At 37.7% G+C, this 12,557-nt stretch overlaps 1 protein-coding gene across 1 annotated transcript in view; it reads left to right on the top strand.

Moving 5' to 3' along the window:
- The window catches only part of GLDC (glycine decarboxylase), a 49,718-nt gene that overhangs the window by 6,517 nt on the left and 30,644 nt on the right, over positions 1-12,557 (top strand). Inside the window, exons 3-5 of the mRNA XM_051643377.1 lie at positions 3,132-3,267; positions 9,622-9,786; positions 12,444-12,521. Of these exons, the coding sequence (XP_051499337.1) occupies positions 3,132-3,267; positions 9,622-9,786; positions 12,444-12,521 (379 nt within the window). The remainder of the gene's footprint in view (positions 1-3,131; positions 3,268-9,621; positions 9,787-12,443; positions 12,522-12,557) is intronic.

Raw genomic sequence — 12,557 nt, 5'->3', positions numbered from 1 at the left:
GGCTGGGTGGGATGGGAAACGGAACTATTGATGGAGACATGGGATCCTGTTCAGGATGGTGAGGACCTGGGAAAGTCTCCAGCCCCTGCAAAGAGCGGAGCCAGTTGTGGAATCACACTGGGCTGCTCAGGGCTTCATCCTCTTGGGGCATGAAACCCTCAAGGATGGCGACTAGCACTATGCTGGGCTCATGGTGAAAAGGCTTCTCCTCCAAAGGCCGAGCCTCATGTTTCAGCTTGTGCTGCTGCCTCTCACCTTCCTGCCACACCACCTGCCTCCACTGTGAGTAGCCTGGTTGCATCTCTTCAATCCTTCCTGTCAGTGCTGGGAATGCTATTAGGAATGGTTTCATTCCTTTACCTGCCAGTCCTTGTACACCAGCATATGTATTAGTTTTTCTCACTCTGGTTTACATCAATTTTGCTTGAATTCAGAACCTTATCAGTGTGAAGCAAACACTGAATTAGCAAAAATTAAATAATTATAAATCTACATGGATTTATGTTTGGTCTTAGGTGAGCCAGGCTGTACAGGCAAATCAGCAGCTATTTACTTCCATGATGCAGGGGTGCAGTTCCGTATGTGTTGTCTTCTTAATGACATGCTGTGTTGAATTACTTCAAGACAGTGTAAGGCATAGGTGGAGGGAGTGTCTATCCCAGGTCTCTTCAGAGAGACATGCCAGATGTGGGAGTTGTGGTGTTGAGCTGTATTGCTGCAGTTGCCTTTCTGCTGACCAAAGGAACATGGTAAGTGAGGTGAAGCAGAAGTGTTGGCAGTGTTCTCGCTAGTGTTTTGCTACCCTGATTAAAACCAGTAGGGCAACTGTCTTCACAGGTAACTCATAAAAATGTAATAATTAAAAACATATTCAATGCAGGCATCTAGCAGTGCTGTTCTAGGTAGGTTGTGTTTCTCTGTTTAAGCTTAATTGCTTGGTAACCTGCTTACAGTTTCACTTTTTGCTTTATACCTTGAATAAGTTTGGAAACTGGTTTATTTCAGTGTGTTATAGCAGAAGTTTAGTGTCTTCATGTGGTAGTTGTTAGCTATATTTGCTGAGAAATTACTCCCTAGAAGAAACATCCAGTCAGGCAAACAAAGGAAGTGCTGTCTGGCACATAGCACAGTATTTGTGGTATGTGTTTTCTGCAGAGATTGTGCTCTTAATGCTTTTTTGTGTGTGACATTGGGCTAGTGAGCAAGTTAAATGATAGCCAGCTTCTGCCTTCAGCTGCATTTGGAGTTAAACAAGCAAGTTCATTACCATTTTCAAAAAAAGCATTGATGATTGAATTCTGTGAAAATGCAGTCCTCCCTCTCAAATTGCACCCAAACTGTTTTTCACTAAACTTCTGGTTTGCAAGTGGTAGAGGAGGATCTCTACAGTGCTAAAACTCTCACTTAAAATAAACAACCAAGTGCATCTGTCTGAAATAAGCAGTGTGGGAGGAACACTGAGGCATGGAGCTGCTCACTACAATTCGGAAACTTTGCCCTGGATATTGCTGAGTTTAAGTATAATAAACATGACTCCTGAGTATCTAGAAAAAATCGCAGTTTAATGAAAAGAAATTAATCTTTATACATTAGATCTAATAGTAACACTGAGTAAAAAGCAGAGAAGAAACAAACTTTGAAATGAGAACTGAGGATCAGTGAAAAATGCCTTAGTGGAAGGTATAATATGACTGTAGGAGAAATTAATTGAAAAACAGAAGATTTTTAAAAAATCATTCTTTATACATGGAATGCAATAGGAGCACTTAGAGTAAAAGAAAGGGGAGAGTTGTGTTTTGAAATCAGAGCAAAAGCTGTAAGATCCTTGTTTATGGCTGCAGAATAAATTAATTCAAAACCTAGATAATTATTTGCCACCAGATTCCAGAGCATTAACTGTTTTGACTTGATATCTCCTGCTGGTGTAACTTACAGAGAGGAAACAGGTTTTGAGACATCCAGGGTACAAGCTAGTCTGCTTCAGTGATTTGCAGCCTTAAACTCCAAACTCTGCTTTTCAAGTTGCAGTGCAGAATGAGCAGAACTTGGTATATTGCCCCAGTACAACAGTTTCCAAGGTCAGACTGAAGTGCTGGGGAAAAATAAATTAAGATCTGCTCCCCTCATCTGGGAGGGTTGGTGTACAATTACCCAGTTCTGCTCAGGTCTGCTAGGTTGGTCAGACCTGTCTCTCTGTGTAGTTTTAGACAGCCTTAGGTCTTAGACTGACCATCTTTCTATATCTTCAGGTACTAAAATACTTTGTAAATCTTTCCCTTTGGCCAAGTTGGATAGCATTATTAATTGACTACTAGAAAAGGTTGACTACATGTGATTTTTGCACAGCCTTCAGGACACTGAGAAGTATGTAAAAGCAAAACCAAAGACTAAACTGAGGAGGAGGAGGGAGGGTGTGCAAATGCCTTCTGAGTACTTCAAAAGTGTTCTGTTGTAATCTCTCTAAGATAGGTTAGCAGACCCTTTTAAAAGTTAATCTTAAAGTTAGAAATAATGTTTTAATTTTTTTGTTTTGTTTTGTTTAGTTTTTTAATAAACTGGTGAAGAATAGTAATATTGAATTAGAAGTAAGGAAAATGTAATAAAGTTATTTAATACTAAGAAATTACTCCTGAGTGTTTGGTGTAAGCCCTTTTTGTGGAAACAGGGCTCTGTTAGAAGAACTAAATCATAGCTGAGGATGCCTTTTGCTATGCAGTGCTAATTTGGCAAGTTTTAGCTAATAAAAGGTGCATTCGGAGATCAATTTTAATGCATGTGCAAGAGACCCATAATGGGCATTGCATTATCACAATAAAGCCTTTTGCCTACAGCTGTTCCTCTCACTATTGTGTCAATACTAATTGAAACCAAAGTATTATTCAGTTGTTATTACTCAGTTGTTGCATTTCCAGTATTTTGGCAGAATCTAAACTTTCCCAGAATATGTTACCAGCTTATTATTTTATCTTTACTGTTCTTGTTTTGTGCTTTATTTTGCTACTGCTTGTACTTGCATCACTAATGTTATTTGGTTTGTTTTGTTTTTTAGACAGAGGCACAAGGCATTTCAGTTAAGAATTGTTAGCACTGTATGTTACTGTAGTTTTCTGAAATAATTTATTTTTAATTAGGTGAAAATGAAATCCTTGAAACTCTATACAGTATTGCAAGCAAGAACAAGATTTGGAGGTCGTATATAGGCATGGGTTATTACAACTGCTCAGTGCCGCAGCCCATTGCACGGAATTTGTTGGAGAATGCAGGATGGTAATGTACCACATTTTCTTTTTAAATGCATATGTATAAATATACATTTGAAATTCATCTTATGAATTAGCATAGACAAATATACCCCAAACCTGTTTTTCTGACTAAGGCTTTCATATATTTGATACTGATGTGTAAATGCAGGAACTGTGTTGTTTATGCCGAAGCTGGAGAGGAAAAAATAATACTTTTGACTTTATACTTTTTCTGTAAAATATTTTATTGATTTTTGTTACTTCTGTTCACAGCTTCTACTTATTACGGACTAAAACAAGAATACTTGTTTGCTTTAAGGAAGTATACTGACCTAAATGAAAGTAATTATTTCCCAACTTCTGCCTAAATGTTACCATTCTCTCTTCTCCATTGGTGTATGTAGATTTGGATGGAGATAGTTAAATACTTTGATATACTCTGATAATGGTTTTCTTACGAGGAAGTGAGAAGAGTTGAAAAAATGAAAAACTGTTATCTTGGTATTTCTTTCTTGATTTTTTTTTTTAAACCAGAGGCGTTCCAAAAGTTTGACTGTGAATCCTTAAAAGAGGTTCTTGTATGAGCAAGTAATTCACTGGTGCCTGAAAACAGGTAGATGGCAATACTTGGTAATTCATATAAGAAGAGGCTGAGAATATTGTACTTTGTTCTCATCACCCAGCTGATATTTTGGTTTTTTTTGAACAACCAGAAGAATAGCCTGTCTGACAGACTTGAATGTGAATGTGATTTGTTTAGGTTTTTTTGTTGTTGTTTTGGTTTGGTTTTTTTTACTTAAATGTAAAAAGGAAAATATTTTAATGCATTGATTTATACCTTATGAACAGCATAAATCTAAATAATAATGGGGTTTTGTCTCTTGATGGACTTTTCCTGACAAAGGCACTAAGACTTGTTTATAAATACTCATTTAGCATTGACATTTCTCTAAAGGACTATAAGTCAGAAAGTATGCAAGAGAAAAACTAATGTGGAGTTTTACTTAGCAGACTGAGTAACAGTGATACCATGCGTTGTCTCGTTTGGTTTAGCAGTTCTCTTATCTCTAGTAAGTAACATCCTTTTTTTGTACTGTATTAAAATAATAAATGCCATCTTTATTACTGAGTAGTTTTTATTTTAATAAAATAAATATGTAAAGGTTTTATATGTATTAAATATTTAGTGTAAAAAGCCATTGTTACTTATATGCTATATTTTTTGTACTTTGTTGCTATCAATGCGTCTATGTATCTGTAAACCTTCAAGTCCATGTGTTTTTAGATTTGTCTGCTCTATTTGCATAGCAAACTTTTGAACTGGTGAAAAAGTTGCACTGTTTGGACTCAAGGGATCTATGCAGTACTTCTGTACAAAGTTTTATTTGGCCTTATCCCTGCCCACTCCTTGCAACGTATGCAATCTGGATATTTTAGTACATTGTTTATGAAACAGCTAGGAGACTCTATCCAGAAATCTCTTCTTGGAGTGTCCAGTAAAGTCAAACTAGATGGCTAAAAGCTGAACTATTACATGGTTGAAGTGAAGGCTAAAATGTTTCCTGAGGAGAGATTGTAGGTGCCTGTAAATGTGTGCCAAAGCAACTATAGACTTTATGGAAGCTATTCAAGAAGTCAAACCTCTCCATACATCTACTGAGTGTGTAACACTTTGCATGCTAACAGTCTTCACATTGTAGCTTCAATGGAAATGCTACATATGCAGGCTTGTTGTTTCTGATCAGTTCTGCCTCTCTCACATGACTGGTAGTTTCTCATTGCTTGATATTCATTAGAGCAAGGCTTGCATTGTAAGCTTCTAAAATTATTCACAGAAGTCTGTGACCATGAAAGTGAAGGACTTCACAGTATTTAGGACACTTCTGAGGTAGAAACGGTTTAAAACAAAACGTATTTTCAGCTGAAAATGAGAGAACTGACCCACACTGTGTTCTTTAGAAGATTACCACGACAGTCTTTCCAAATCTTGAGATTCTGGTAAGAGAATACTCAACACTACTGGAATTTCAAAAATTTTTGAAGCATTTGGATAATTATCTATAAAATATATGTTCACAATAAAGGCTGAATTGCTTAATTACTATGAGATAAAACTGTCTGACAAGAACTATGCACTAATAAATGCTTGAGAAGTCAGCATTCAGGAACTTTTTGTACTACTAGCTTTAGAAAGGCATAGGCGTCCTTTTATTTTAAATCTGAATCCCACTTTAAGTACTTCTGTATTTGTGAAAGAAGCTGTTCCAAAACACTGGGGGTAGATATTTTTTAGGTAGCTTTTTATACAAAGAACACTTTGAAAGTTAAACAAGCAGAAAAATTTCTGTTGTGGATCTGAAATGCTGAAATTAAAATTCCAGTCTTCTACATGAAGGATCTGATTTAGTCTTGGAAGTTAGAGGATATTCAGTCCATAAAAGCCAGATAATTAAAACATCTCATGTATTCGTGACTGTTTGTCACTATATCTTGGTTTCCTGGTGTTGTCAGATGCATGAATTATCTTTTTTCTGTGGCTCATGTATGTATATATTCTGTTCTTTCTTCAGGTTAATTTCATCTTATTACCATATCTCAAAAAGAATACTCTGTATATCTGACAATCCAAATGAATTCTAGCTCATGCCGTTGCATGAGATCAGTCTTGCAGTTGTGTAAAGCTGCAATAACATAATTTGTAACAATATAGAAGTATCGTGTTGATTAATACAGTAAATTTCCAGGGATTCAACCAAAGTTTAGAAAAAAAATAACTAAGGAAGGTACATGGTGAACTGGTTTGCTAGAACTTACTTGTACATTAATAAATAAATTAGGCTTAATCTTAGATCTTATTGGTTATACACCTGCCAATACTAATCAAGAACTAGTTCATTTAATTTGCTTGATAGTGGAGTTTTCTGAATCTATATTTGAAGGAAGAGCTAACTTTAGTATAAAGAAGACATAATTCTAAATCTTGCAGTTAATGTATCATCTACTTGTTTTGCTGCTGCTAAACCTGGAACAAACTCAACTCCCTTGTATGAAAGCTCTTGCTTTCTCATAAGCCAGGTCATTTGATGAGTGGCCTACCTTTTGTCTGCAATCATGCTTCCGAGATAGTTCCGGCCTCAATGTAAAGTTTTCTTTTGAAACCTTCATCTGAGTCTTAAAGTTGGTATTCATACAAGTTTTTTTGAGAGAGTAGTATGAGACAAAGGGTGAAACAGTAAACTAAAGCGGAGTTACAAAAGCTACAAAAACTGAAGCCACTTACTAGTTAACTCCTGGAGGTCAGACACTGGCTCAAGAAGGATGCCACAGACTTCTTATGGAAGGTTTCTTTAGTGCCATGACCTGTCTGCCTTAACTAGCTTGGGATCTGTTTTCCTGCGGAATTATTTTTGATCAGAAGAGACCTTGACTAGAGATAGTGTTTTCCTCCAGCTTGATTGAACAAGAGGCAGTTTGTAGTTGTGTTCCTTGCCACAATGGGAATTATTTCATTTTAATGTCATTGGTACTGGACTTAAATGATGTGCTGAATAGCCACATGAACAAATCTAAGCAGAAGAGAGGGGAGTTTTGAATGAGAGAAGGTTTAGTGTGCTTTTTAGAGATTTGACTTATATAAAAGTTGACTTTAGAAATTACTTCTACTTTTGACAAGCTTCTTTTTAAATTACTTTAAAGAGTCATTTAACATGTAGTGTAGATTCAAGCCAAAGTCCAAGTGCAGACTAAAGCCAACTATTTCATTTGAATAAATTGTAGAGAACTATTACATTAAAAGTTTTAGATGCTTAGTCAGTGCCAAACAACCTTAAAAACCAAAACCAAACCAAACCAAAAAAACCAAAATCCCAACAAAAACCAAACCAAAAAGAAGAGTTTTTAAATAGGTATTTTTATGTTGTAAAAGGTGATTTTTACCTGTAAAGCTGTTAAATTTTAGGCACTGTAATCTGCAGTTGGTTCCTTGGTTGAATTTTTTCTATCTTTTCTAAAATTGATTGGTTTAACTTCAACTGGTTTTATTCATTCAAAAGCACAACATCAAATCATAAAGCCTCACTGATTCAGTTTTGTAGTATAGTGTACTATTCCAACTATGCAGGGTAGGATTGAGGTTATTAAAGAGAACCATCAAATTAGCAGCTACTTAGCAGCAGTTTAAGAAAAGCTTTTAAATTTTTTTTTTTTTTTTCATTTTACATGATAGAAAAACTTCATTTAAAAATCATTTGAGTGTCAACTACAAGTGGAAGTTCATGGTTTTGTTTTTTTAAAGGTTTCTGAGTAGCTGGTTTGGATGGTCTGCCTTGAAGCATTCATTGCAAAGTCTAATTATTATATAAGATAAAATCTTAAGAAAGGGGGTTCTCATCACGTAAGGAGTTGTGAACATTACTTGCATCTTAAAAGATACTTTGTCTTTGAAAACAAAATAGAGGATTTTGCACCATCTGCACTGCTACAACTTTAAGACCCTTTAGCAAAGTACCTTTCTCATTTTGCATCAGTCCCTAATTAATAATGGTTTAACAAAAGAATGTATTTGTTGAACAGTAAAGCCAGTATACTCAACTTTAATTAAAATCTCACTTCTCTTCACTGGGTGTTCTGGCAGTTACTAACCAATTATTCTTGATTTTATTTTTCTTCTCTTGCATTATGTCTTTTTCTGATACATTTCAGTTAATCTTAATAATTCAATTCCTATTATTCTAGTTGTTCCTCTTACAAGTTATAATGCAAAACAAACCCTTTAGCTGAAATGAAACAAGAAAGTAAGACTGTTAACTTCAGTTGCAGAGGATTTTTTTTTTAATTAAGTGAGAAAATTGTTTACGCAAAGAAATTGGGAATAATCCTGTTTATTGGTGAGAACTGGGTGGGCAGGGGGACCATTCATGAAACAAATCCTGATACTCCTATGCTGAAAGCTTATCTGGCAAATTAAAATCTGTGTTCAGCAGCAGTGGAGAAAAAAAATTCCATGCAGCCCAGGACAAGGTCTTGTGAACTACATAGTCAAGTATATCATGATAAGTAGTTTAGTGTTAGACTTGGCTAAAAAGCAGGAAAAAACCTTCACTATTAGGGAAAATAATAATTATTTATTTAATTTGATTTACTGCTTTCTGTCACTACTGAATAGTACGTTTGGCAAGTTTGCTCGGATGTATCATATAGACAGTAAATACATTAGCATCATATATTACACTTTGAGTTCACTTATTTTGTACGTTCTTCTTTCTAGCTCTTCCATTCTCTTTTTCAGGAGTGTTTTCCTACCTTCTCTTTTGGATTTCTATTTTATTGTGCCTTTCATCTTGCTCTGTACCAAAGGTTCTGCAGTATTGTCTTTAAAAATATTTGTTGCTCACCTTCTATTGTTGGCCAGACTTGAGCTTCCAAATACTTTAGTATCTTTTTAAAGATTATATTTTCACCCGTAAGCATTTTTGTAATGTCTAGGGCTTACTATCCCGCTTTCAAGAAACAAACTGTTGTTTTCTTCTGTTGCTAGTAAACAGAGTATGTGAGTGTTCCCGCTTATTGCTTGTTCTGTCTAATACTCTGAACTCAAACTGATGTAAAATCTGTCCTGAACTAGTGTGGAATCCAGTACCCAAATCTACAGCAGTGAAAGGAGACTCTGATCTCTGTTCCTGCCTTTTATCCCTGAGCCATGCTGCTTTTTTTTTTTCTGGACTGTTGTAATCAAGTCTTTCCCTTGGATTATTGCCTTTTCTGAGTAATTGCTTTTGTTGCCTCTACTGTTTTTTTCTCTGAATGACAACAGATAAAATTCAAATCAGTCTCACTTCACTAACATGTATGGAAAATGTCGTTTCACAAGAAGGTGTGTGTTCCTGAGGTTGATACTGTGAAATGCCAAATTCCTTTTCTCCCATAAGCCAAAAAAATACCCCAACACTTGGCAAGTAAAGGGCTTTAGAAACAGTATTGAAAGATAATGGCAATACGTAGATATGATTGAAGTAGACATTCTCATTTGTATATTGTCACCTGACTCAATTCGCCCACACCTAGCACCCGATTCCCCTCTCCCTTCCCCAGGATACACTCACACCTCTGTTTTAAGTAATTCCTCTTATTTTTTAAAGGTGGAAAACCATTATTCTTCTGTAAAAAGCAAAGTCAATACCAGAAGAGGAAATATTCTCAAGCCTCCACAACAGTAATAAATTAGAGCCATCTAAAAATAACTGTTTTCTAAACAAATTTTCATGTTAGAGAATTATGCTTTGCAATTTATTTTTCCTATGACATAGCTCAGTTACATATTGGCATAATTCTGTTACACATTTATTTTCCTAGATCCAAACTCAAAATTCTTTTATTGCAGGGTTACCCAGTATACTCCTTACCAACCTGAGGTCTCCCAGGGCAGGCTGGAGAGCCTGCTGAATTACCAGACTATGGTTTGTGATATCACAGGAATGGATGTGGCAAATGCATCTTTGCTGGATGAGGGGACAGCTGCTGCAGAAGCCATGCAATTATGTCACAGGTACTACATTTAAACATGGTTAAATCACAGCAGGAAGGAATTTTGGAGTTTGAAAGGCATCTGTCCTTTGTAGGCATGGATAGGTGAGTGCGTTGAAGTTGAGTGTGGCCTTTTCACTGTGAGCAGAAGACTAAATAGCTATAGCCCATGCTATTAAGTCCCAAAGAAGTTCCAAAAGTTGAATTAAATGTGTAACTCAGACATTTAGGGCCTTAAGAACATAGGGACCAGGGGAAAATCTAGAGCAAAGAAGACATGCTATTGGTGAAGGAGGGTCAGGTTAGAGAATACTTAAGGAATCTGGAGATACAGAAGTCTGTGGGCCCTTATGCGATGCACCCATGAGTGCTTAGGGAGCTGCCTGATGTCATTGTAAGGCTGCTCTTGATTATCTTTGAAAAATTCTGGCAACTGGCAGAGGTACTTCACTGGAGAAAAGCAAATGTCGCCACTGTCTTCAGGAAGGGCAGGGATGAGGATGCAGGGAAATATTTGCTGGTGCAGCCTCACCTCAGTCCCTCAAAGATAATGGAACAACTGCTAGTTCTGGAAACCATTTCCAGGTATGTGAAGGACATTAACATTATCAGGAGTCACCAGCATGGATTCATACATTCTCCCTTAAATCCTCACAGAGAAGATGAAGAAGTTAGAGCTGGATGAAGTGAGAGTGAGGTGGATTGAAAAGTGGCTGGATGACTGGGTCCAGGGGGTGGTGATCAGTGAAATGAAATCTAGTTGGAGGCCTGTTACTAATGGCTAGCCCCAGGGGCAACAGTGGGCCAAATGAAGATTTAGATGATGGGGCAGTGTATCCTCAGCAGACTTGCTAATGACACAAAACTGGAAGGAGCAGCTGGTACACCAGAGGGTTGTGCTGACATCCAGAGAGACCTGGACAGGCTGGAGAAATGGCCTGACATGAACCTAGTGAAGCTCAAAAAGGGGAAGGTCAAAGTGCTGCACCTGGGGAGGAACAACCCCAGGCATCCAGGGTACATAGTGGGGGCTGACAAGCCAGAAGGCAATTTTGCAGAACAGGCCTTTGGGTGTTCTGGGCAACACCAAGCTGAACACAAGTCAGCAATGTGCACTGGTGGCAAAGAAGGCACATGGTGTCCTGGGCTGCATTAGGTGGAGTGTTGCCAGCAGGTCAAGGTAGGTCATCCTTGCCCTCTTTTCAGCACTGTTGAGGCCACACCAGGAATGCTGTGTCCAGTTTGGGGTTCTCAGCAGGAGAGAGACATGGACATACTGGAGAGAGTCTAGTTGTCCTGCCCATGGTACCAGCCCAGCTGCTGGCACTCAGACACATATGTGCTGCAGCTGATACCCAGGCCCCTGTGACTGAGGTGCTGCTCTAGTTGCTGTTACTGAAATCTTCACACTCTGGGCTACTCCAGTTGCTGCATCATGGACGTGTGGATCCTCCATAGTCTGACAGCGGTTGCTGACATCTGAACAACCATTTACACTCCTCCCAGAATACAGTCCTCTCACCCATTAAAGGAATAATAAATGAATTTAACAGGAAGAGAGGGCAGACTGGACTAGTTGGGTGCAAGTGCATCAACCAGCAATTATTTATATATGATTTATATGATTGACCCTGCTTACCCCATTACCACTCTATTTTCTTACACTTGTTCCTCCCAGAACCACTTAGCCGTGTCCCTTTTCTCCTAAGCATCTCATAATAAGTCCTTGAAATACCAGAATGATCTTCCTCTGCATCCCATAATCTCTCCACCCCAGGGAGGGCCTAGACAGTCTCTGTCCGGGTTAATTAATTGAGTTTCCACCTGCCTTGGGGCCTTTGTGCTCTTCTGTGCTCGTGGAGTGGGGTCTCTGATGGGCTGGTATCTCCTGTGATGGGCCTGGGAGCAGCAAGGACAGGGTATTGCTTGCACTGCCCCACCTGCCCTTGCATCTCTGAGGAGATGCAGAGGTGCTTTTATCATATAACCTAACAGTCCATAGCATGAATCTCTTGTGTTCATGAGCACTGAAGATGTGAATTGTTTTTTCCCAGCAGTGGTTAAAAGCAGCTTTAAAAACTGATTAAGTACGTCAGTCCTGATCTATGTTGTAGAGTGATTTGAAAGGGATCTGCAAATGAAATCTGAGAGATGACTGAAGGTCACTGTGTATCAGGAAGAAGATTACACAGCAGTGACTGTGTTGTAACTATTCAGATGTTCAAAGGATCAGTCTGTCATGCATTCATGTTTACCAGAGAAAACTAGGCAACTGTCTTAGTCTTTATTTTACTTCTTTGATGACTGATGTTTTGTTATCCAGGACAACACTGAAAATCTGCACTGGATACCACAGTTATATTTCTTTAAAAGACTCTGTTTGTGTGTGTGTGGAAGCATTCCTGCATCTTCATCAATTGGCTGCTTGCTCTGTTTCATAGTCTGTTTTAATTTTTGTCACGTATAAATCTTGTCTGAGTGCCTGAAATGAACTTTCTTATTTTCAATGGACCAGACCTTTATTCAGTCTTACACTTAATTTGGTTATGATAAACAAAATTTACAACTGGCTTTTAACATAGGAAAAGTTACATTTGGAAAAAGCAGTTAATATCATTCCAGTGGAAAACATTATATTTTTCATATGTAACACTTCTTTTTTTCCTTTTTTCCTAACAGACACAACAAAAGAAGGAAGTTCTATGTAGATGCCCGATGCCACCCTCAAACTATAGCAGTGGTCCAAACTAGAGCAAAGTAATGCTTTTCTCCATTTTCCTCCATATCTTTTCA

The sequence above is a fragment of the Apus apus genome, chromosome Z (genome assembly GCF_020740795.1).
Source record: "Apus apus isolate bApuApu2 chromosome Z, bApuApu2.pri.cur, whole genome shotgun sequence".
NCBI lineage: Eukaryota > Metazoa > Chordata > Aves > Apodiformes > Apodidae > Apus > Apus apus.
Note: the sequence above shows the minus strand (reverse complement) of the source record. Positions and strands in the feature narration are given on the sequence as shown.